At 40.8% G+C, this 27,081-nt stretch overlaps 1 protein-coding gene across 3 annotated transcripts in view; it reads left to right on the top strand.

Moving 5' to 3' along the window:
• The window catches only part of osbpl3b (oxysterol binding protein-like 3b), a 189,864-nt gene that overhangs the window by 89,024 nt on the left and 73,759 nt on the right, over positions 1-27,081 (top strand). For 2 of the 3 annotated variants that reach the window (XM_080205471.1, XM_080205461.1), the window contains 6 exons: positions 2,084-2,216; positions 3,732-3,835; positions 4,002-4,094; positions 5,108-5,264; positions 9,142-9,275; positions 18,790-18,897. In XM_080205471.1, coding sequence (XP_080061597.1) covers positions 2,084-2,216; positions 3,732-3,835; positions 4,002-4,094; positions 5,108-5,264; positions 9,142-9,275; positions 18,790-18,897 — 729 coding nt within the window. The remainder of the gene's footprint in view (positions 1-2,083; positions 2,217-3,731; positions 3,836-4,001; positions 4,095-5,107; positions 5,265-9,141; positions 9,276-18,789; positions 18,898-27,081) is intronic. The other variant, XM_080205481.1, reaches the window with a different exon arrangement.

The following is a 27,081-nucleotide window of genomic DNA, read 5'->3' as shown; positions in this document are numbered from 1 at the left end:
CCCTAGACACATCCTCGTAGAACTCCAATAAATTCGTCAGACACGACTTCCCCTTAACGAAACCGTGCTGCGTCTGCTCTATCAAACAATTCTCCTCAAGATGCCTCGCTATTTTCTCCTTGATCACGGATTCTAACATTTTACCTACAACAGACGTTAAACTGACCGGCCTATAATTCCCTGCCTTTTGCCTGCCACCCTTCTTAAACAACGGCGTAACATTAGCCATTTTCCAATCTTCCGGCACTTCCCCAGAATCCAGCAAGGTTTGGAAAATAATCACCAAGGCATCCACTATCACCTCCGCCATTTCCTTCAGAACCCTTGGATGCATTCCATCCAGTCCTGGGGACTTGTCCACAATCAATCCCTCCAGTCTGTCGAGCACCGCCTCTCTAGTAACAATAATGTCATTCAGGCCCTCCACTCCTACCATCTTTCCATCGCTAACACCCGGCAAATTATTCACATCCTCCTCCATGAAGACCGATACAAAAAAGTTATTCAAGGCCTCAGCCATTTCCCCATCCCCCACCACTAAGTCCCCCCTCTCATCCTCTAAGGGACCAACGTTCACCCTAGCCAGCCTCTTCCTTTTTATATAATTATAATAACTCTTACTATCCTTTTTTATATTAAGCGCTAGCCCAGCTTCATAGTTTATCCTACCCTTCTTTATCAACTTCTTTGTCATTCTTTGTTGATATTTAAACCTCTCCCAATCCTCTTCTCGCCCACTACTCTTAGCTACTCAAAATGCATCCGCTTTTAATTTAACACTTTCCTTCACCTCCTTCGTTATCCACGGCTGATTATCTCTCCTCCTACGATCCTTTTTAACCATCGGAATAAATTTCTGCTGAGCACCAAGAAAGATCTCCTTTAAAGATCCTCCACTGTTCCTCAGCAGACCTACCTTCCAATGCGCTCCCCCAGTCAACATTTGCCAATTCCTCTCTCATCCTATCATACTCCTCTGTTCAAACGAAGGACACGTGTCCGGGAACCCACTTTCTCCTCTTCCATCTGCATCAGAAACTCCACCATACAATGATCACTCTTCCCAAGAGGATCCTTCACCACAAGGTCCCTAATTCTACCTGCCTCATTACATAACACCAGATCCAAGATAGCTCTAGACATCAATGAATTTTTTTATCCATGGAGAAAGAAGCGCCGTCGTGCATTTTCTTTGGTAGGTCAAGAAATCTGTCTGTTCTGCCAACCTTGTAAAGAAAGTATGGTAACAGGAGGAAAAAAAGCTAAAAGTTGAAGGATAGTAAGAGGTGGCATGTTAGCAGCACTTGGCTTCACAAAATGTAGGTGTGAAGATGTTCACTTCACAGACTGAGCCCCAGATTTCAGTAATCTTACAACACATCAAGGAGAATTTAGGTGCTTCACAAATGTAAGGCAAGTTCAGGAAAATGCCAGAAGCACTGATGTACAGATTGAACCAAAATAATTTATGGAAACTGTACACCAATTTCCAATACACCCATAGCTTACACTTTTCTTGAAAAATAGAATCCATTCCCTAGCAATATTGAATTTTTGCTCTGATGAAAATATTTTGATATTTTGCGTCAAACCTGATTTGCTTTTAAGCATTGTTTAAAAAAAAATGCACAAATACTTCATGGAATCCCAACAGTGCAGAAGGAGGCCATTTGGCCTATCAAATCGGACTGACCACGATCTCACCCAGGCCCCATTCCCATAACCCCACATCCCCTGACACTAGGGTCAATTTAGCATGGCCAGTCAACCTAACCCGCACATCTTTGGACTGAGGGAGGAAACCAGAGCACCCAGAGGAAACCCACGCAGACATGGGGAGAATGTGCAAACTCCACACGGACAGTCACCCAAGGCCAGAATTGAACCCAGGCCCCTGGCACTGAGGCAGCAGTGCTAACCACTTTGCCACCATGTCGCCCAGGTCCATATATTCATAACGTGCATATGCAAATTTTACACTGTTGTGGACAATTGATAATGATTTTAAGTTATAATTCCAATTGTTGTACAAGTACCAAAAACACTTCATTTTCAGATTAGTAATGAATTTAATTTTTTCCAGTTGCAGAGGGGAAGTTTAACCAAACAAATATCATTCCAAAGCGGCCCAACTTTTCCTCTGGCTTATACCAGTAGCCAGTCTAAGGTGGCAGCGTGGTTACAAAGTTCTGAAGATATAGATAAATGTTCAAAAGGTGAAAATGTTTTTATCTTATAAAATATTACAATTATTAAGAACAAACTTTGAATTGTTGTCCTTTTTGCAGGACTTTGCTTCACTCTCCCTTATCTCTCCCTGTAACAACCACCATTCCCACACATATGCCAAGTGTATTTATCCCAGTTGAATGTGTTGTAATTCTATCCTCCTTGCTTTTGGAGCCAATCTTTTGAACACAGATTGAAATGTTTTACTGTTGTGTCTTGTGAGAGTGCATTCACAACACAACACCTCGACCTGAGACTTCCCAATCGTGACACTGAGTGGATTGCTGCTACGCGTGGAGGTTCTCCCAAAATGTGCTGCTTCACTTTTTATTCCAGGATTGCCAATCCTGGTAGTCAAATAAAATACACAGTGCAGCGTTCCTTGGTGAGCTCAATTGAAGTGGAATTGGGGGAAAACCCACAACTGTGCCTCCTTTTAACTTCACCAGCTCAGAGTCAGCGATATTTGTAGGCAGTTCTGGGGAGCAGGAGAAGTGCCCTTTGGAAGTTTAAACTTCTGAGGTAATTCCCACATAGGTCTGAATGTACATCTTGGGGATCGATTCTCCTAAAAAAAATTCTAAGTGCTGAATTGACGGGAAAAATGGTGTAATTTCTGATTTGTTTTTCCAGTGGGAGTTCAGACTTGAATCTTCCACATTCTGTGCAATGCAGAGGTCACAATCGTGAATGTTGTTAAAAGCTCAGGAGAGGCAGGGCTTGTTCATGCTGGAGTCTGTCTCTTCCACGCCCCAGCCCCAACCGATGCCCATGCAGTGTGGCAGCAGGATCCCCCAACCCCACTGCCCATAGGTCCTATTCCTTGCCACTGCCCGATGTGGGTGGGCTGTGCCAAGGTGCCCTCTGGGCATTAGGCACTTTTGCCCCTTGAGCAGTGCCAGGGAACAGGCTGGCACTGCCAGGGTGCCCATGCCCTGGGACACCATCCTTCCCACCGCCTGACCCCTGGGGGGACCTGATTGACCCCCTCCCTTTCACTCCAGCAGGGGGTCTCCTGCTAGTTCCCCAAATGTGGGAAGCTACTCTAAGCCCTGCTGGAGTGCAACATTCCTGGCGGGGTGGGAGATGCTATCGGGCCTGGAAAATTCAGTCCCGTGCCCAATAATGACACTTAAATTACAGTACAAATAGATTAAAATCACTTATCTCTCTTCCTGCTGGTTTCCAGTGTGGTCTTGACCGTGCCTGCTCTCCGGTGATGGGAGAAGCGCGTGCGTCAGGAACTCATGCGTGAATCCTGTGAATAGGCATACGTGTGCATCTCCCAACCCGATACGTCAAAATATTAGTGGGTCGCAATGGGAGAATCGTCCCTCAGAACTTCCACAGGTTCCTGATGTGCATTTTCACTATGTCTCATCCCCTCTGATGTGGAGACTAAAAGATTTAGCCACATCGGTCACCACCAGAAGTAATGTATCTGTCTTGGTCCTTTGCACATGATAAATCAATGAAGTGTGTTTTTTTTTGAAATCTTCTAGATCTTTCTCAGTGTCATTCCAGTTTAACAGAAATGACCAAACTTTTACACAACATGGAGATTATGCATAGGACGTACTCAGCACCAACTATAAATGCTTTGCAGGTATGTCAGTCAGGTATTGTTGCTTTCCTGAATGAAACTGTATCAAACACAAGTGTATATTACTTTTGATTTCAAGATATGAGCTAGGGAACCAAATAAAATAAACTCTTGTGTTTAAATGGATTGTTTGCTGATAAAATTGCAATTTGTTTCTCCATTGCTGAAGGGATATGTCTTTGAAAGTCCCAAAAAGGAAAAACGTGTTCCGAGAAGGTGGCGCACCAAAAGTTTTGGCAAAGATGCTAAATCAACACTACAGGTAATGCTACCTTAAAATGGATGTAATTTTAGACATTGTAATGCAACTGTTTTGAACAGTGGATCTAATCATTGCTGTTACTGATCTTGGGGGGGGAAAAAGGTAGTGTCTATTAACAATAAATAAAATCACTCTTCAATGTACATGCCTCTGTATTGGGTTAATTATGTTGAAGTTTAACTTTCTATTCCCATCCTGCCCACCACCGCAAGCGTGCATAATCTCTCTCTCACTCGCACACGCACACACATTCTGTGACAATTGTCATTCAAAACAGTGATCTAGCATTGCTGCATAGGACTTCATTGTATGTTGTTACTGCCCTGTGTCTATTTCAATGCTTAAACCAATTCTAAGTTTGGAACTTTGACTGAGATTGAGCTATGTTACATATTTTATAAAATCCACCAGAGGCTGGCATGAGCTTCATTTGCATCCCATTAATGGGATGCAGATGAAGGCCAGATCATCCCCACATCAGAAGCTCCGCAATGCTGGCGAGCAACCACACTAGCCTCCAGAACACCACTGCAGTGGATCGGGGCTGCATCTACAGGTGGTTCTTCCAGATTCAGTGCCCTGAAGGGGGGGGCCACCTTTCAACCTCAACCTTTTCAGGAGATGCTCCTTCATCCTCAGGAGGTCCATCTTCTGGTCTGTGCCTGCTCCTGGAGATCTACCTTCATTTTCATACTGTCCTGTTTCTACAGTGGGTCACTGATGTTGAGATGTCTTTTCAATATGGCACCCAGACACAACATTGCAATATGCACCATCCAGGCCTGCTCCTCCACTGAGTGTGCTGTCAAAAACCTGGGTGCATACTTAATGAGGTCAGGGTTGGCAGTTTTGATGTGTGTTCCTGCCTCTCTCCACCACAGCACTTAGTCTCAAGATGGGAAAATTCTGAGAGTTGGTGTTTCTAGCTCAGTAAAGCTGATCTTCAAGTTCTAAGGAAGAGTCATAACCAAAATGCTTTCAGTGAGAATAATTACTTTCTTTTATTTTATTAGGTTCCTTCCATTTCTGTCAGTCCAATGCGACTGCATGCATCAAATCCTAACCTTTCTGAGATGTTTCATGCAGACACAAAACCTTTTTCAGATGGTTCAGACCCATCTTCAGATTATTCAAAACTGCAGGAAGATTTCTGCCACATTGCGCAAGAAGGTAGTAATGGCTTTCTGTAATTGCATAATGTGAAAATGACTGTCTTTCGTTCATACATTAGGTCATCAGCACCAGTAAAAAGACCATGTTTTTCTTAAAAAAAAAAGGCTGATCAATTGATCTGTTACACATTTTACCAAGATACATTTGATCATACTGAAATAAAGTGTTATTTTATTAATGTTAATGCTACATTCTGATAGGTTTACACCATGGTAATACAAATTTATTTTGTAAGATAGGTCCAAGTAGTGGTTGGTATAATTTGAAGACATAGTATTGCCCAGATGAAGCAATAGCTTAGAACTGACCTGGGACTGGATTAAATCAGATGCCTATCACTGGAATACATACTGTTGGTTTTGGAAGTGCCAAATGTCTTTATTGCAAAATGATGAAGGTGGAAGAGACGAGAAGGATGAACTTGATGAGATTTCATTCGAGTTGCATCACAGTTTTCACAGTGGATGGAATGTTACTGTGGGCTTTGGAACCCCAACGTAGAGACCAAATAGGGATCTTGAGTCCACTTTTGTCAGGAGCAAGACAAAGGGAGCTATTTTCTCCAGAAGTGGTCTCCTAATTGCCTATCTTCAAGCTTGTTGTCTGATTTAAGATGACAGATTACCTCCCAATGCTCCTAGTCTCATCAGATTGTCAGCAGCTTTGAAGCCTTGACAGACCCACTGGCAGACGAGGTAACCCCTGAGGTAGGTCAGAGATCAGTATGAAAGTGTTCCCAGAGAGTTTAATTAAAAAAAAATTCAGAAGCCAAGCAGGATATGCCATCTGGCTCCAATGACTCCCTGAACTGCTGGCAGGTCATCACCAAGTAGTTGGCATGTGGTAGGGTCTGTTCTGGTGCTATCAACCAGTTGCTAATGCTGCTCCTAATTGAGGCCGTGTTGGGATCCACTGGCTGCCTATTTTTGTCGGGCATGCAGCTGATCCATCTACTGGCCCACCTCTGAAACCTCCCAGGTGATGGGAATGCATTGAGGAGTAATCTTGGCCCAGCTCCCTACTATTTTTTTGCTGTCCCCGCTAACTTGCCAATCTAGGACAGGGAAAAGTCTGTTCGGTGTGGTGATTTGACTGGCTGAATTTTGTTCCCAATCTAATTTAGTCTCAAAATAAGACTTATCGACTCCCCATCACTTATTTTAATCAAAATGCTCCTGTCTGAACTCTTGTCCGAATTTTGAACTGAACAGATGACCATAAAAAGAGACAACATTACCCAGATGGTACAATGACTTAGCAATAACCTCAAATCTGATGTTCATTACTGGAATACATACTGTTAGTTTTAAAAATGCTGATGTCTCTGTTGCAAAATAGTGGAAAGAGAGGTGACAGAAAACAGCAGACTGGCATTTTACATGGGTTGGATCAGATTTTCTGTGCAACACAACAGTTAACTTGGTGGGGAAAAAGCATGAAGCGTCTGTCAGCATTTAAGTTTGCTGTTGCCCAATGCTTTTTTGTGACACGGAGCTTTTCCTTCAGGAAAGGATCTTCGCAAACAATTGTTGATGAGATGTTCAATGATGTAGGTAGCCTTCCCACAATCTCACACCAGGTTCCTCTCCTCTTTGGACAGCGGTTTTTGTAGTGACCATATAAGTTCTGATGTAGTTATTTAAATGGAATAGGTGGTTGATTCTTAACCTGGCTGCTTTCCACATCTCCACCACGTAATTGCCTTCGAATGAGAGTTCTGAGGTTTTCGGAGTTTTGACTCTCAACTAGAAAGATATCCCCAACGCTTCCATCTTATGAGCTTCTGGATACCTTCATTAATGGCAGATCTGAATTTCTTCAGACCTAGTTGTTTTCTGATTATTGCTGCTTCTCTTCTGAGAGGTGCTAGCAAGAACTGTGCAAGACAGCAAGGCAAACAGTTCGGTGTTGATTTCAGTACTTGTGATAGTTCTCATAGTAATGTTCAATTACATATCCCTGAGATTTGTCTGCGCACTTCCTGTCTGTGCTGATGCGCAGTATCCAATTACTGCGAAAACAACAGCCATCATGGCTTCAGCAGAGTTTGAGCAGAGAGTTTCCCAGCTGGTTGCAGATAAATGGTGAGTAAATTGATTCTAGTCTTTCTCTTGATTTCAGTTTTATTAGATATTGGTGATATGTGACACTGTGACCTGGAACCACTCCATGGCAATTAGGGAGGTTCTCTTGTCTGAACTAGATGTCACAGAAGGTAGCGCTGTACAAATGAACTGCGAAAACGAGCTTCTAAACAAATCCATCAACAATCCCAAGTATTTTAAGTCTTGTGAATGCACATGATCCACTTGGGTTAAAGTTCTCACTTGGATGGTTATCACAGTATTGAGTCAGTGGAGTGCCACCAATGTTAATGTAAAAAAGTGATGGTCTCGAGTCTGAGTTGCTTGGGAAATTGTTATTCAGTGGTCAAGGTCGGCTAACTTGCTCAATGGGTTTTGCAGAAATGTGTGGTTGATGAGCACGGCTTTTAATAGGTGCTGCTGGTTTTGCAGCATAATAGTCTAGATGTTTTCGATAATAAACTGTCCTTCCACAATGCAGCATTCCCTGCAATCTAGTCCACAAAAGCCAGTGCTGTTTGTAGTCTATATTAATAAGCTATAATGTGGGTTGTGACTGCATTTATATATTATGTGCTATCAAATAATGAGGCAACTACTGATTGCACTGTATTGGGGAACCAAAGACACTTAATATTTGGTACAGCTCCAAATATTATTTATTATTTATATATGTATGCAGAGATTTTATAAAATTGAGTTGTAGAACATTTCCCAGGAAGAAGATACATTTGGGGTTTGTGTGTGAAAGTCAAGAGGCCTGCTGGCCTCTTATTCGAATTATTCGATAATTCTGTCCTATAACTTCTGAACTCTTCTCCCAGTTTCCAATATACATTCTTGGCATGGTGTTCGGCACTGGGAATTTCTCATTGAATCCATCAGATTACTTTCTGTAAGCTGCAGATTTATCTACAAACAAAATGATAATATAAAATTAACATCCTAATTTACAAGTTGTAAATCAGATAGGAATTTTAAAAACAACAGTTAATATACGCATTCAGTTGATAAAGATTTACATTATTGAATGTGTGCTCTTCTGAAGCACCCACATGCTAATCTTTATATTTAAGCAAAGGAGAGGCTAAGACTGCAGTTGTGCGTCCAGTACGAGCTCCACTAAGACCCACTCAAGTTTTCATTCTCTTGTTTTCTGGAGTTGCATAATCGTTATGATACAACAGAAGGCCATTCAGCCCATCTTGTCTGCTCTCCATCTGAGCATTATGACATAGTACCATTCTCCTGCCTTTTCCCAGAACCCCTACACATTCTTTCTAATCAAATAATCATCAGATCTCCTTTTGAATGCCTCGTCTTGAACCTATGCCCACCAGACTGCCAAATAGTGCATTCCAGACCTGGACCCAAAGATATTTTTCTCATCACATTTGCTTCTTTTGGAAATCACTTTAAATTTGTGCCCTTTTCTTCTCAATCAGTTTGAGCAGGAACAGTTTTTCCCCATCTATTCTGTCCAGCCGTCTCATGATTTTAAATACCTCTACGAAATCCCCTCCTCTCCAAGGAGAACAAGCCCAGTTTCTCTAATCCATATTCATAAATGAAGTTTCCCATTTGTGAAATGATTCTTGTAAACCCCTTCACACTCCAATGCATTCACACCCATCAGAGGGTGTGAATCCTCTGAATCTACAAATTAGATTGCAACCTTGGGTTCCATATAAAAACATAGTATTTAAAAACTGATTTAAGTATAACTACATGTTCTGTGTTTCCTGTAGTTCAATTCTCTGTAGTTACTTGATAACTTTCTTATTTGATAGTTCACTCTGCTTTGAAGTCGGTGTTCAATTCATTGGTAATTGAAAAGGAAAAATTCAAACAGTTGATGTCAGAACATGATGTTTGCCACTCGCCATCCCCACAGATCATTGGCCTGAAGACTGCCTTAACCTCAGTAAGTTCAGAGACAATGCATTGTTAGATTTGAAGCATTCCAAAACAATATAACTGTGACACTGATTTGCAATTTTAACTATAGATGGCATGCCTGAGGTTGAAATTTATTTTAGTAAATGGCAAGCTTGTAGTTGGTGAACTGAACAAATTTCTCATCATTTTGCTACTTAAAAATAATTTGAATTAACTTTTTGTTAATGAGCTTAATGTTTCAAAGGATTTTCTATTTTGAATATCTCAAGTGGAGCAGTGTCATCCCAGTCCATTTGTAAGTTTGTTGTCTACCCATCAGCTATGATTGGTTTCTCAGGTAACTGCGAAAAGGATTGTTTCTTTTATTTTTATTCTTTCATGGGGTGTGGGTGATACTAGTAAGGCCAGCTTTTGTTGTTCATCCCTAATTGCGCTTGGACTGAGTGGTATGCTAGGCCATTTCAGAGAACAGTTAAGAGTCAATCACATTGCTGTGGATCTGGAGTCACCTGTAGGCTAGACCAGGTGAGGCTGTTCCTTCAAAGATGTTAGTGCACCAGATGAGTTTTTGTGGTGATAGTTTCCAAACCTGGACTTTATTAATGGAAGCTGCAATTTGGGCCCTTATTCCCAGGGTATTAGCCTCGACCTTTATATTACTAGTCTTGTGGCATGACCAAAATGCCATCATCTCCCTCATGATGAGACAAGTGTTTGGTTGAATTCAGAGCAATATTCTTGGGAATGGGAAGAGATTTGATTTTTGACATTCAGTTTCAGTAGTGATAGTGTATCGTTATCTGAAATGGTGTTCTTGGATGTGATGTTGAACTGATGACCTGCTCCAGTTGAACATCGAACAATCCTGTGACTTTTTTGAATAAGAGTTGACACTTTGTTCCTTTTTGCTTTTATGTCTCACGTTCCATTTGTTTCATTGTTTGCTCTTTAAAAATGAGCTTGTGTGAAGTTCTTTTGAGATGTTTTTCAGATATATGATAAATGCAAATATTTTTCTTTGACTAACCTGCCTTATTTTCTCTCAACTTTTAAAATGCATTACGAAAACTCTTTTTGTTCTGAGTGTATGTTAAATTCATTTGGAGTTCCAAAACAATATAACTGTGACACTGATTTGCAATTTTAATGATTTTCAATGTAATACATTGAATTATTTTTGATATTCGCTGGTAGGCCAGAACATCTTCATGACATCAAGCTGCAGATTTGGTCTATTTTTAATATCACTGCTCTTAAGAAATTGTAGCACCTTTTATGTACTTAGAAAACTCCTGCAGTTAGTGAGGTAACTGCTTGTAACTTTTTGTATTGAGGATCAACAGCTGGCTTTTTAAAAAAGCAAATGGTAATTTGTTCTACAAGTGTGATGCCTGGAAATATGGTCATACTCATGCTAAATATGGTTTTGTTTTATGAAACATTATCAACTTGTCTATCTGAGCTAAGTGTCTCTTCTCATAAATTTTTATCATTCTCTATTTCTGATCATTTTATTGAAATGTATTGTTTTGCATTTCTCCACATTAAAACGCTAACTTTGTAACCTACGTGTATCTTCCTGAAGTCAACCTATGTTCTCTTCAGAGGCTCCAAACCTCTTCATTTTGTCATTGATACAAATGAACTTGTAGGAATGAGAGCCATGTATTTTGTATCTCAAAATCTTGAACCATGGCAGATCCTGTGGTGTGGGTATGCCGACAGTGCTGTTAAGGAAGTAGTTCCAGGATTTTGACCCAGCGACAGTCATGATATGGTGACACAGTTCCAAGTTGGGGGTCATGTGTGGCTAGGAGGGGAATTTCCAGGTGGTGGTGTTCCCATTCATCTGCTAGCCTGTCCTCTGTTAAAATATGCAAGTTTGGAAGTTTACTATCGAAGTAACCTTGGTGAGTTGCTGCAGTGCATCTTGTGCCCTGTTGCCACTGTGTCAGTGGTGGAGAAGTGAATGTTAAAGGTGCTGGATGGGCTGCCAGTCAAGCAGACTGCTTTCTGTTGGATGATGTTGTGTTTCTTTAGTGTTGTTGGAACTGCAGTCATCTTGGCAATTGGTGAGTATTACCTGTACCATTATAGATGATTCTGGGATGTCTAGAGGTGACTGACTTGCAGTAGAAATCCCAGCCTCTGACCTGCTTTTGTAGCTATAACTTGCTATGATTTGAGTGTGTGAGAGTAATAGGGTCTGAAGAGGTAGATTCATGAATATAAGTGAGTGTGTTGAGGTTTCCCAATGTTTGGACAGCTCAACACTAAATTGGAGAGAGATTGGATGGCATGTTGTGGGGATAATTAAATGCCATGTGTCCCAATATGAAGAAGGGCTCAGCACTTTTAGTCTCCTCTGCAAAATGGTTTGGAGACTTTGACAGAGGATGTCAGGATGGAAAGTCATGATGTGGAGATGCCAGCATTGGACTGGGGTAAACACCATAAGAAATCTCAACACAAAAGTCCAACAGGTTTATTTGGTAGCAAAAGCTACTAGCTTTTGGAGTGCTGCTGCTTCATCAGCTAAGTGGGAGTTCCATTCACAAACAGGGCATGTAAAGACACAAACTCAGTTTATAATGGTTGGAATGTGAGTCTTTACAGGAAATCATGTCTTAAAGGTATAGACAATGTGAGTGGAGAGAGGGTTAAGCACAGGTTAAAGGGATGTGTATTGTCTCCAGCCAGGACAGTCAGTGAGATTTTCAAGCCCAGGCATGTCGTGGGGGTTACAGATAGTGTGACATGAACAAAAGATCCTGGTTGAGGCCATCCTTGTGTGCAGAACTTGGCTACAAGTCTCTGCTGAGCGACTTGCGTGTCGTGAAGGCCGCCTTGGAGAACGCTTACCTGAAGATCAGAGGCCAAATGCCCGTGACTGCTGAAGTGTTCCCCAACAGGAAGAGAATACTCCTGTCTGGTGATTGTCGAGCGGTGTTCATTCATCCGTTGTCGTAGCGCCTGCGTGGTCTGTCAAATATACCATGCCTTGGGACATCTTTTCCTGCAGCGTATCAGGTAGACAACGTTGGCCGAGTTGCAAGTGTTTGTACTGTGTACCTGGTGGATGGTGCTCTCACATGAGGTGAGAGTCTTCTTGCCTTCAAACAACCACACAATCTCAAACAGACCATTGTCTGCAGCAAACTACCCAGCCTTCAGGAGAACAGCGACCATAACACTGCACAACCCTGTCACAGCAACCTCTGCAAGATGTGCCGGATCATCGACATGGATGCCATCATCTCAGGAGACTTCTTATTAGGATGGGAAGTGTCATGGCTGCCCTAGAACTTTGAATGAAACATCAAATTGGCAACAAGTGTGCTGTGGAGGGAATGGTGGGTGGCAATACAGAGATTAGGTTCACTCTGTGCATGACTCGCCTAACTGTGCACACACAGGCTAAGCATTCTTGACCTCTCAGAAGGGCAGTGTTTCCAGTGGCTAAGATTGTCACATCATGTGGCAGCCAATATTTTTAACCGCTGCACTGAGGATATCCAAATGGTGGATTTGGTGTGCGTGACCAGTGACTGCGAAAGTTGCAGTCTATTTTTTTGTACCTGGTTTCTTTTAGTGTTATTGGGACCGTATTGAGGGTCCTGTCAGTCCACTGCCCAAAAATGCATATGGCAGGTGACAATTGGAATATTTGCCAGGTCAGGGTGTGATTGATTCTGGATGATGTGAAGTTTTGCAATAAATTCTATTACTCTCTTTTTTGGTGTTTGATGTTTATTTCTTATTGTCCCTTTAAATATCAAATTTTTAAAGAACTCTCCACCACCCCCTCTGAACCATATGGGTCTTTTTCTCTCTGTTTAATCATATCCAGACCTTTGATACGGAAGGGCCTCCTGGCTCTCCAGCACTTTAATGTGTCTCCATCTAGTCATTCAGAACTGGAAGATATACTCAATTATGTTCTCACTGGAGCGCCATGCAGTTTGATCCATGATTTCCTCTGCCTTGCATTCAGCTGCTTTAGCTGTATAATTCAGAATTATTTTTACTACTGTTCAAAATTGAACATTGAATTTATTCCAACACAAGCATTGAATCTATCAAGTCACCCAGGTTCTGTTTAACTTCATTAATTTTATTTTCACTGTGTATGTGAACACTTCACCATCAATTTTATATACCTTCCTATGTAAAATAATTTGTATTAAAAACACTCAAATATCTTCACTAAACTTGTGTGTAACACAATAGAAATCATCTCCCATAAATTGACATTTTCTTGCAAGACAGGAAGGCTGTAGGACAAATTCAATGACACAGTGCTCCCAGGAGGGACCTTTACTAGATGGATGTACTAGTCAGAGATGAGGCTGGTCAAGCATTGTCTTGGTCCCCCTCCTATTTCTCATCTACATGCTGCCTCTTGACAATAGCCTCTGAAGTTACAGCACCCGTAACTTTGGATACTGGGAAGAGGGGATGAAAGGCTGAGTAAATTGGGCATTTATGTTCGAGTTTAGAAGAATGAGAGGTGTTCTTATTAAACATACAAGATCCTCAAAGAGCTTGACAGAGTAGGCACTTGGAGGTTCTATTCCCTGGCTTGGGAATCTCCAACACTGGGAGTGTAGTCTCGGGATAAGGAGTTGATTGTTTAGGAATGAGTTGGAAAAAATGTATTCACTTGAAGGGTTGTGAATCTTTGGAATTCTCTACCCCAGTTGATCCATCACTGAATATGTTTAAACTTGGTTTGTGTCCCTTTTGAAAATCAATCTGCAGAGTTAAGGTCATATGACCTGGGAAATCAATGAGAGAACAGGGTGGGGGATTATCTGGTAATTGTAGCCTGCAGTACTCAACCCATCTGAGGAGCTGATATCGGCCACAAGGCTGCAAGCCGCAGTATAGTTTTAACCTGTAATTAAATGAGTTGTGTTTTCCTTATACTGGTGAATGAGCACTTTGCATTGGGTGACTAAGATAAAAAAATACTCAAACTGAGAGTGTCCAGTTTACTTTGAAGTTGAGAAAAGGAAAGAGTACTTACCAAGATGCCCTTCTTTGGAGAGATTTATTTGACTCCTCTGCAGAGGACTGGACACACTTTGGGTATTAATTCCAAGTGCATAAATAAAGAAGGAGGCAAAGTGCAAGGCAATTCTCCTATATACATGTGGAAGTAAAACTTATTATCTGATTCACAGCCTCACATACCCAAGAGTGGCTGACTCCAAATCGTTCACTGAGCCCGCAGAATTGGTGAAGTCACATTTCCAACCTAAACTGTCAATCATACTCGAGAGATTCAAGTTTAATTCAAGGGGAGAGCCCATGCTGAAATGATTGTGATTTCCTTCACTAAATTGAAACTCATATCAGAGTATTGCAAATCTGGAGTCACCTTGAGTGAAATGTTATGGGGCAGATTAGTTTGGAAAGTGAATAATGAGGCGATCCAAAGGAGATTAGTTGCAGAATTCAATATAAATTTCAGAATAAACAATGGAATTTGAAGAGGCAATGGAAAGCACTGAAAAAACTGCACAGGAATGTCAGTGTGTGCAAAATGGCACCATTCACCAGCTAGGGCTGGAACCTTGAGTCAGTAGTGGTACCAAAACTGAAGAAGTTGCCTCGAGAAGGGAAACTAGTTCAGCCACAAATGAGACCAGATGATTTAGAAGAGGCAATCAATCAGCAAAGTTTGAAGTGGAATGTTCCCAATTCCACTGAATTCTGCAGATTTAAGGAGATGGAATTTTTTTTTGGTCATAGGCGAAGCCATTTAAAACAGAGGTGCAGAGTCGGATCCAGTCAGCTGAGTAGCTGATTAAATAATGCATCATCAGTATACAATATGGAAGAGTCCAGTGCCAATGATTTGAATGTTCACGCACTGTTAAATATAAAAATAGGCAAACTAGCCCCTATTGTAATGTTCTAAGTAAATTGGAAGCTTATTTACCTGATGCCCCAGTATCTATTTGCACTTCTGTGACAGGTCAGCATGGATATCAGTGCTTGAGAGGAGTTCAACCATTGAATTTAAAGAGTACTGTGGCCAAGTTAACTTATGCTGAAGAAGCGATTAAAAATTGTAGCCACTACAATGGTACATGTAAGCTATTGGCAACAGTCTACCCAAATCCCAGTGATCATAATGACAGGCGAAGGACCATGCCTTCTTGGCCTCGATTGATGCCAGTTAAATTGGACCGAGATTTTCCAAGTTGGGGAGGAGGACAGCTCGAACTGATGAAGAAATATGAGTGTATCTTCAAAGATGAATTGGGCAAAATATAAGACCTGCAAGTGAAGATCTATGTGGACCTAGAGATACCTCAATTCTTTAGGGCAAGACAAATGCCATATGCTTTGAGAAAAATGTAGATACTGAATTAAGACAGTTGGAAGAACTGGGCGTTATCCAGCCAGTTCAGTTCTTGGAATGGTCAACACCAATAGTTTCTGTATTGAAACTGAACATGGCCATCTGCATTTGTGATTACAAGCTAATAGTTAATCAAGCTGCCTAGTCGGAAAAGGGTCCAATCCTGTTGATTGAAGACCTGCAAGATTGGCTGGAGGTTAACCTTATACAAAGCTGGATCTAAGTCATTCATATGAGAAATTCTAATTAGACAATACTTCCTAAGGTTATGTCATGATAAACACACAAAGGGTTGATCCAGTACACACACCTGCCTTTTGGTGTGTCTTCAGCATGTGCAATTTTCCAGAGGACAATAGAGAGTTTGCTGCAGGGGCTGCCATGAATTGATGGCTATCAGGAAATATTGCCGAATATTATAGTACTGAAATACCTGGTTGTCCTGAGGCAGGAACAACTAGTGTCTCCATGGAAAGAGAATGGAACTGCCTGTGTCTGAAAGAAGTGCCTGTCATTGTGGGGATTTTTGCTGACAGCAATCCTGTGGAAACGCCTCAGGCAGAGGAGTTAACCACTCAAGGATTCGGATACACCCTGAAAGACTTAATTTATTGATCAGATTCATGTATTAAATGTTTAGTTATATTCTATCTAAATGGAGAATTGATATTTATACAAAAGGACTTAGAGGGAGAGAGATGTGGTGACTGACCTTTTCAGAATCAATCTGCGTAAGGGTCACGTAATCCAGGAAACCAACCAGAGAACATACTGAGTGATCACCCTGGTAAGTGCAGCCTGCTGTACCCAGTCATCTCAGGAGCTGATTGCAATCATGAGACTGCAAGCCTCTGTATAGTTTTAACCTGTCAATAAATAAGTTGTATGTTCCCTGGTGAATGAGCACCTTTACACTGAAATAAACAGATTTTTGGTCTTTCAGAGAATCAAGAGATATGAAGAATTGACAGAAAAATGGAGATTGAGATAGATGATCAGCAATAATTGTATTGAATGATGAAGTTAGCTCGAGGGGTTTTGTGGTCTTGTGCTGTTCTAGCTCTTTTTATATTTTTAAATGGCTGACCTTGCTTCTGCCTATCCTCTATTCATCCCCAATCCTTCTGCACGTCTTCAATGTTGATTGCTTGCATCTTTGACTTTAATCAATCTCCCAGTAGGTAGCTGAAAACACAGCTGTTGAACTATAATTTGCAGAATTCTCTCCCTACATTTCCATATCTCTAGCCCTTTCACATTAAAAATGCTACTTTAAATCTGAAATAAAAACAGAAAATACTTTCATCAGACTGAAACGTTTATCACAGATTTTCTCTCCACATGAACATTTGTAGCATTTTCTGTTTTTATTTCAGATTTACAGCAATTGGAGTATTTTGCTTCTGACTCCTTCATATCAACCTTTTTGAGCAAGCACTTTGTTATCTAAATTAAAATAAGTGCTGGGAAAACTCAGCAGGTCTGGAGAATGAAGCAGAGACAGTGTTTTGAGTCTGTGTTTTTGTCAGAGCGTATGGACGTATGAGCCAGAATTCTCCAGTCATTCATGCTAGCAGGATTCCCTGGTCCCACTGACAATGCAACCCTGCCTGCAGGTTTCCCGCTGGCTTGGGGTGAAAGCAATGGGAATTTCCATTGACAGCGGCAGGACCAGAGAATCCCGCTGTTAGCAAACAATGCACCACCTCCTGGCAGTAAGCATGTAGCTGTGAGGCCGGAGAACCTCGCCCATGGAGTGTCTCAGACTCGAAATATTAACTCTGTTTTTCTATCTCCTCAGATGCTGTCAGACCTGCTGAATGTTTCCAGCCTTTTCTGTTTTTGCTATAAGACTTTTGGCATCCACAGTGTTTTGCTTTTTTTCTTTGTTGCCTATCCTAATACAGAGATGCCAGTGTTGGACTCTGGTAGGTGCAGTAAGAAGTGTCTCAACACCAGGTTAAAGTCCAACAGGTTTATTTGATAGCACTCACCTGATGAAGAAGCAGTGCTCCGAAAGCTCATGCTACTAAATAAACCTGTTGGACTTCAGCTGGTGTCGTGTCATAAGAACATTAAGAACATATGAAATAGGAGCAGGAGTAGGCCATCTAGCCCTTCGAGCCTGCCCCGCCATTCAATAAGATCATGGCTGATCTGTCGTGGCTCAGTTCCACATTCCCGCCCTCTCCCCATAACCCTTAATCCCCTCGCTTATCAAAAACTCATCAACCCTCGTCTTAAAAATATTTAGTGAGGCAGCCTCCACCACTTCAACGGGCAGAGAATTCCAGAGATTCACCACCCTTTGAGTGAAGAAGTTCCTCCTCAACTCCGTTCTAAACCGCCCCCCCTTTATCTTGAGGCTGTGCCCCCTAGTCCTACTGTCCTTTCTGAGCAGGAAGAGTCTCTCCACCTCTATCCTATCCATCCCATTCATCATCATATATGTCTCAATGAGATCTCCCCTCATTCTTCTAAACTCTAACGAGTACAAGCCTAGTTTATTCAGCCTCTCCTCATAGCTCAACTCCGGTATCAGCCTAGTAAACCTCCTCTGCACTCCCTCCAAGGCCAAAATATCCTTGCGTAAGTGCAGCGACCAAAACTGCACACAGTACTCCAACTGCGGCCTCACCAATGCCCTCGAGACGACTTACTGTGCCTATCCTAATATGGTTGTGTTAGATTTTTTGTCGTTTCTGCGAAGTGTATTTGAACTTTTTACCATGTTAAAGACACTATATAAATGCAAGTCATACTTGATCCCTGACTGCATGCTCTCTTCCAGTGAAGCACCATTCCGCATTTGTCCTGGTGCCTTCTCCCGACCACTGTCAGAAGGACTAAATGAAAATGCACCTTTTTAGAATGTAAAATATTAAAGTGTAATGTTATGAGCAAGTTTTCACTGTCAGCAGCTTCTATTGTGTACGACACTAATAATAATTCAAGATTTTCAGGTTGCATTTTCTAACCCATACCACAGTTCTGCATTATGGATTTTTAAGTCGTGGTTGAGTATATTAAGATTAGAAAAATGTTACATTTTATGGGGATAAATTCTATAAACCTTAAGCAGTTAACATACTCAGTCTGTTTGTGTAGTACAGCTTGTCTGTATTTAATAATTAATGCTCTGTGTTTCCTTAATGCCTTTTATTAGGCTTTGGCTCAGAATGCAGAGCTCAAAGGCCGGCTGTGCAGGATACATGCTGAGTCTAGGCTGGTAGACCCAGCTGTCACTATATATTCAAGTCCAGGTTCAGTTAAGGTGGGTCTGTAAAAATGTTGTCAACTATATCCATCGTATTTATGTGGATTGTTCATTTAAGCATCATGGGACTACAGTTATTAATTCCCACAAGTGATGAAACATTTAGTGATAAGTGTCATAAAAATCCTCACAAATGGGATGTACATGTAATTTCATAGTTCCTGCTGTATGTACTATTCTTCCATGGGAAAAAATCTACTTTACACTTCATTAAATGTTGGTGATCCTTCTAAATATGAAGGACTGTTTAAAATTCAATAATATCAACTGAAGCAATTGCCAAACATCAAATAAAAAGATTTTGGCCTTTTATAAACTCGGTTGTAACATTAAAAAGGTGATTATTGGAGAAGTAATTTTAGCTCAGTCGCTTGAGGCTTGTACTTTTAAATTGAGTTTGAAGTGTTGGTGATTTTAAGCATGGAGCATGTCTTCCATATTTTATTTAGCACTAGCTCAATACTAACTGTGCGATCAAGTTAAAATTGTTGTTGTTGCAGGATGAAGAACACTTTTCCGCTCTGCCCATAGTAATTTCTTCCATTCCAATTAAACGGCAAAATTTTATCATATGCCAATAGATCTCAGTCATCCTGCAATAAAGGGCATGATATGCATATGATTATGTGATAAAGAATAATACCAACAACTTGCACAATTAACATAAAACTTGAGGCACTTTTCAGGGGAAAACAGGAATATTGAGATGTTAGAAGAAAAGATTTGATAATCAGAATGTTTTGAGGAAGTGCTTGAAGATGGTGTGTGATGTAAGATGGTGGAGAGATTTAGGCTTTGCTTTGGAGTTGACGACAGTAGCCAGAGTTAGCGCAGGAGTGTAGATTGGACAAGGTTGTACATGAGAACAAGAATCTTGAAGACAGTACATTGGTAGAACAAGGAGTTGGTGCTTGGCAGGGAAAAAGCTAATGAATGAAAGAACAGAATTTTAGATGAGTTATAGATGAACAGAGTTTTGATTCTGGAGGAGACGTATTAACAGTTAACCACCAAGGGTTATCAAGAGACTGGTGGAAGAATTTCTTGAGGGCCGGAAAAGATGGCTTCTGTTTCTCATTGTTGAATCTGAAGGTACGGCGCTTTATCATTGCCATTTACAGCACAGAAGGAAGCCATTTGGCCCACAAAGTCTATGCCATTCTCAGTACAGCAGTCCAGTCAGATCCATTCCCTTGCTGATTATTGGCATTGCCCTTTAAGCTTACTTTTTTCAAGTGCCCATCCAATTCCCTTTTGAAATCATTGTCTCTGCACCACTAGTCCCATCAGCAATGAGTTCCAGCTCATCACCATTCAAGTGTAAACAAAATTCTTCCTCACATCTCCCTTGTATCTTTTGCCCAACACTTTAAAATCTTTGTCCCATAGTCCTTGTGCAATCAGCAGATGGGAATGGTTTTTCTTAATCTCTCCATAAATCTCCTGTGCACCGAAGAGAACAACCCTGACTTCACCAACCTCCCATATCCCCAAACCATTCTGGTAAACTTCCTGTGCACCCTCCCAAGGACCCTCACATTCTTCATTAAGTGTGATGACCAGAACTTCCATTTTTTTTGTAAAAAGGAGCAAAAGAGAATAAAAGGAACCGACTCTTACAGTACTCAGAAATTTGTTTCAGTTCCTATTGTCCTAACTGATATATGGATATGAAATCATTTTTGCAATTTATCAGTGCATTTTAGTTAATATTTCAGAGCTTACTAAATAATAAGTTGAGATCTAATTATAGAAATTAGCTTCAGTCTTGATTGTGCCTCAGATAAAATGTCAAATTATTTGAATAGTTCAGCAATTGGAGGATTGAGGATCGTGACAGTGAGATAGGTCTGGGTGTTATGCATTTTAGAAACTAACCATGTTTGTGGAACAGTACCACCATGCCACTATGCAAAAGTTAAAAAATTGACAAGAATGCTCCTTAAACTGCAAAGGAGGTTGTTGAGAAGGAAATTAAGCCCGCAGTGGACAACCGTAAACTATTGAGTTAAAATCCAAGCACAGAAACACGTTGCATTTTTTATTTATCATAAATTGTTAACTTTAAAGACTGCTTTAAAAGCGGGTAAATACATGATTTGGAGTGAAGGGAAGATTATAAATGTGACAAGGAGCTTGGGTGTGGTTTATCTGAAACTGATCAAGGAACTAGATTTTAATCAGTTGTTTGACAGGACAAACCGTGTTCTAGTATTGTTCTTTGACAATGAAATGACTACAGGTTCTCTGACAGCCTAGTAACCTTATTCTTTTGCACCGATGAATTAATATGTGATGGCTGGTATACTTTTCCAAACTAATAATTTCTAAATGCTGGAGACCTATATATAAAAGTAATTTGGATACCAAGGTATATGGGATAATGCAGAAAGATTTGCCATGGTCTTGGTGAATAGCAGAGTAGACTTGAAGGGCCAAATGGCCTACTGTGCTCCTGTTTTGTACGTTCTTCTGTATTTTTGGCATTGCAAATCTAATTTTGAAGCTATATTTTAAAAAAAAGTAACAATCTTAGGCCATAGAAATAATGGTCAAAAAAGTAATGAGGTTCATTTAGAGGGAAAGGATTCTATAACCGGGTCAATAAGGACAGGAAGTTGGGTAAAGATCAGTTTTCTGTTTTCTCTTTTTGCCTCTGTTTGTAATTAAATATATTTGCTCTGGGATAATTTCAGCCTAACTGTTTGAATGTATCTCCGCAACAATAGATTTTAATAAATCTTAACCTTTAGTATGTTAACTTGTATTAAGAGACTAAAAATACAAGGTTCCTACAAATATAACATTGGCATTAGAAGCTAAATGAGAATTAGCTGAAAGTTTTTTTTGCTGATTTAAAAATATTCCTGGGCTTTGCTACATTGGCTAACAACAGTTTTTATTCTCTTTTCGTGTTTGAGAATGATCCTAATGGCTGCGTTTTGGTTGTGGAAGGCCATTTCAACCATGCCAGCTCATTCAAACATGAAGGAACTGCAGCTGTTCCCCTCTCTCTCAAATCCCAAAGTTATACAATCCACTGTTTCCTTTATTTTTCCCATAGTACTACAAGGACCAATATAAGTTAATCATCGTTTGCCTTTCTGTAGTTTAAACTTTTACTTTTCACCATTATAGAATTTAAAGCAGTACTTCAAACAGATAATTAAGAAATTATCAAAAGGGTTAGGATGAATCTGTGCTGAATAAATTTGGAGTCCAAGTATGGTGTGAAAAGCAGGTAACTGAACAATGAGCCATCTTCAAAGAAGAGATGGCATACGCACAGTCAAGGTATGTCTCCCTGAACAGGAAAACCAACCCAGAGCTCCCTGGATGACAAAGATATAGGGTGCAATTTTCCCAGAATGTTGGATCAAGTGAGAAAAGCTGTGTGAAACTCAGGTGCCTTTCCTGGCTTGATTTAAAAGCACTTTGTACAATTTCAAAGTGCTGGTGAGGATATCCCAGCCAGCTTGGAGTGGGGTGGGGAGGAAGAGGGGTATTCTAAGCTCAGTGACAAAGCTGAACTTCTAAGATAAAGAGCACCCCGAACTTGCATATAAAGGCACCTACCCCTCCCCAACATTGGGACAACGTCCCCTGCATTCAGCAGAGCTCTTCTTCCCCCCCCCCCCCCCCCCCCATACATAGAGGAGGGTTAGTCCAAACACGCCCCTCTCCCACCAGCCGGAGCCCCATTGTACTACCCTCTTTGTGTACCCCCTTGGTACTGCAATGGGGCAATGCCCAACCTTGCCTTTCAACTCCCAGCATGGTCATCACGACGGGCATTGAAAACCAATAGTGACTGATACCCATGTGCTGTTGTACCACCGGTGGGGAGGATACTTCATGGGTGAACGCGATAGTGTCAAGCCCATTAATTATATTAAAATTTATTTGAATATATGGAAATCAAATTCATGCCCTTGCTGAGCATGCCAGTCTAGCAGAGGTGGGAAAGATCTCAAACAGATCTCACTGGCGCAAATCCAATATTTGGCTGTTCACGAGATTTAGAAAACATTACAGGTTTGCACCAGTGGCTAACAGGGCTGCTAAATGCGGCCATGGAGTTTAGGATGAAGAAGAAAGTGTGCTTGTGACTGATGTCACAATGGAGAATCAGGCTGAATACAGAACGTTCAGAAGGGAAGTGAAAAAAAGCATGTAACAGAAGCAAAGAGAGAGTTTGGTAAGAAATTGGCAGAAATGGAAACCCCGTCTTTAGACTTATAAATAATAAAAGGGTGAAAAAAGATGAGTAGGGCTGATTAAGCATTTTACATAGGGAGGCGGGGGCAAAGCTGAGCTATTAAATGAAAACTTACACCTGTTCTCAGTGAGGAACAAAATGCTACACAGGCAATGGTAAAAGAGGAGGTACTTCATATACTAGATTGATTTAAAATTGCTGAGCTGGTATTGGAAAGGTTGACTTTTTAAAAGTTGTCTCCTGCACTGTAGGGATTCTATGCAGTCACTAGGAGCAGCTGCGATGCGTCCAAGGATACTGAGGGAAGTGAGAGTGGAGATTGCAGAGGCACTGGCCTTAACTTTACATTCTTTCTTAGGCTAGTGGGTGGTTCCAGTCAGTTTAATTTTGGTCGTAAAAATTCTCGAAATAGTAATTCAAAACAATTAGTAATGTGGACAAATGTGAGTTAATTAAGGAAATCTTGTATGGATTTGTTAAGGGAAAATTGTGTTCAACTAACTTACTGGAGTTTTTGGAAGAAGCATTGGTGGGGTTTGATGAGGGCAATGGTGGTGTTGTGGTGTACAAGGATTTCCAAAAGACACATGATAGAATTGTACGTGATAAACTTGAGTGAAGTGATGACATGTAGATTAAAAGGACCAGTAACAGTATACATGCAGAGCCAATTCTGTGGTTCTCGATATGCCTTAGTAATAAAGTTTCTTTTGATGCTTTCTCTCAAGACATTTGTTCTAAAAGCCACAGTCCTCTGGAACTAGTGTTAACCTCATGGTCCTTATCTGCATTGTGTCTGTCTTAGTTATCAAAACTGCACAGAGTAGAGTTTGATCTAACCAGAGCAGTGTTTATATTTATCATTGGCATATTGTTTCAGCTTGGGCTTTATCCTATAAAGCCAACATGTACAGGTTGAACTAAGGTAGACTTATTTGTGTTGAGTACTAATAAATCCAGCAAGATACCAAAACCAAATAATAGCAAATAGATCAAGTCCACAAGAGAGTTAATTGTCCCTTTTATAAAAGAACCACTTCCTTGCACAGCATGATATATGACTGAGTATTTGACTGAAAGTCTTCCATTGTCCTTCAGAAAGTATTATTGTGGGCAGATGGTATAAATTTCTAGTAGAAGTGCACTGCCCAGAGTCAGAAATCATCATCCAAAAAAACACTTTTTTTGGCAATTGAAGTTCAACGGTTTCTGAAGTCTGGACTATTTGCTTCTTTACTCAAGGTTGAGTAATTTTTTTCATTCATTCGTGGGACATGAGTGTCGCTGGACCAGCATTTATTGCCATCTCCAGCTGCCTGAGGGCAGTTGAGAGGCAACCATGCTGCTGTGGCTTTGGAGCCACATAGGCCAGACCAGGTAAGAACAGCAGATTTCCTTCCCTAAAAGACATTAGTGAACCAGATGGGTTTTTCTGACAATTGACAGTGGTTTCATAGTCATCAGTAGACTTTTAATTCCAGTTATTTTTTATGGAATTCAGATTCCACCATCTGCCATGGCAGGATTCAAACCTGGGTCCCCAGAGTATTATTTGAGTTTCTGGAGTAATAGTCTAGCAATAATATGACTAGGCCATCGTCTCCCCTAAATATTTGTATACTGCGCTGATAGCGCATAACCCAGGTAACCCAACAAAATGCTTTTATTCTCTATAATCCAGTTTGCATCAAAGTGAATCACTATCCTTACTTAAATTCCTCCATTGCCCCTTAGCTGTATTAGCCCGAGTTTTGTGACACGTTGCAGTCTGTTACCTTGCTGACACACAAACATATTTGCTCCCTCCATGATCTCGCTTGCACACACAGGCTCTTGCCTCTCTTGCATACGCACCTCAATCTCTGTTACGCAACCTCCAGCTTACGTATCTCTCTCCCTAGCTTCTTTCTTTCTTGCGCATGCACCCTTCTCTTGCATGCGTGCCACTATCACTGCCTGCCACCTCTCACCAATTTTAAATTAGGATAAGGGAATCTGGATTTTATTTTACTTAGTGATTTTTTTTTTTAAAAAAGAAAATCTCTATTTGGTTAGCACTGCTGAGTCCCAGCACCACAAACCAGGGTTCGATTCCGACCGTAGGTGACTGCCTGTAGAGTTTGCACATTCTCCCCATGTCTCTGTGGGCTTTCTCCGAGTGCTTTGGTTGTCTCACACAGTCCCAAGATGTGCAACTTAGGTGGATTAGCCAAGGTAAATGCCTGGGGTTGCGAGGTTAGGACAGAGGCAGGGGTGCTGGGTGAGTTGTTCTTTTGGAGAGTTGGAGCAGACTCAGTGGGCCAAATTGCCTCCCTCTGGACTGTAGAGGTTTTATGGGTCAGCAGTTCTTTGTCCACAAACCTCTCAAGTAATTATTATTGTAGAATGCATCACTGTTTATAAAGCTAGAGGTAGAACTACTTGAACAAATCTCCCCCGTCAGCAATTGCACGTTTGTCCAGCTGACTTAGTGCAAAATTATATTTGGTTTGTTCATTGTTGCTTAGCAGTGACTGGACATCAATTTTCCCTTTCAAATTCCATTTGTTGTGTGTGGCTGATATTTTTTCAATCACTGGTGGTTTAATTTTTTTTGGCAAGTCACTCGAGTACAGTATTTAAGTATAACAAGGCATGTGCAATACCTTTCAGTTCGTTGCCTGTTGCTAGACACATTCAGCGTGGTGTCCTACTGCCAGATACTTCACTGTCTTTTGGTTTTCACACCCTCGTGAGCATACTTATGTAGTCCATTTTCTTATGTGCAAAAACATTTGGCTGTTTTTTATTTTATCTGGCACTGGCCCACTCACTTGCATATTTTATATGACTCAGTCTTGCAACTGTGTACAAATTTGGTTAATATACGTGGTGTCTCTGCATCCAGCATTAATCTAAATTAGAAGCAGCAGGGATCCCAACATGGAGCATACTGAATTCCAGTCAGGATTCACCATGTTCCTCACCTACTCTCTAAGACATGTTTTTCCTCTCTCTCTTTCAATCAATATCTTGCCCATTCCCAATTTTTGAAATCAGTTTTTCGATTTTAAGATCATGCAGCAGGGTTTTTGTGGAAAATCTGAAGTTTCCTTTGAAGCCTAGGAACCCCACACTTAAAAAGTTGGTAACGTACTGAAGCTCAGAGTGTGATGCCTACAAATTTCATTCACATTACCAGAGATTAGCTTTAGTGATAAAAGGTTCTGGTTTTCTTGCCAACAGATTTCAAGCCTGTACCATTCTCCTTCAGAATGATATTTTCCGAAATACACCTGAATGTTTGCAAGTGTGAATGTTGATCATTCATGGCAGAATGTGGGCTTCTCTCCAATTCCTTTTGAAGTTAGCACCACAAAGTCGAACTGGAGTCTAGTTGTAATGATGTGTGTTGGTGACTTCTGGGGAATTGCACCAACCCTCAGAGACAGACTTCTGCTGTCAGCACTAATCCACTGAGGCCATTGCCTTGCTAAGATCTCGCTTTTGTAGCAAAGGGCAGGCTGCAGTATGAGAAGTTTAGTGCCTGCTTTATGACCCATGTAATAGACATTGAAACTTTAAATGGACAAAATTACAACCATTAAAAGTACTCTGATTGCAAGCGTGAATTTATTTTCTAAAGTTCCTAAACTAATTTTCAGTTATTGCTTAGTGCAGCAAATTATAAATCTATCTTGCAGTTTTATTTGGCTCTATTCCCAGAAGTATGTTATGATGATCTGACATTGCAGTAGATGCAAAAGGTAGATTAATGAATTGTATCTTTGATTCTATTACAGCAAACGCGCTTTTAGTTCAAAAAACAGTACAGTATTTAAGTAGAACAAGAGATGTGCAATACCTTTCAGTTCACAGTAACTTTATCACAGTGTTACTATAAGTCTTACTTGAGAAATTTAGCTGCACACAACATTTTGTGCTGGGAAGAAACCAAAGTGAACTAAAAGCAGTCTGCTTGT

This window comes from Carcharhinus amblyrhynchos, chromosome 2 (genome assembly GCF_965287045.1).
Source record: "Carcharhinus amblyrhynchos chromosome 2, sCarAmb.v2.hapA, whole genome shotgun sequence".
Taxonomy (NCBI): Eukaryota; Metazoa; Chordata; class Chondrichthyes; order Carcharhiniformes; family Carcharhinidae; genus Carcharhinus; species Carcharhinus amblyrhynchos.
This window is presented reverse-complemented; position numbering and strand designations above follow the sequence as displayed.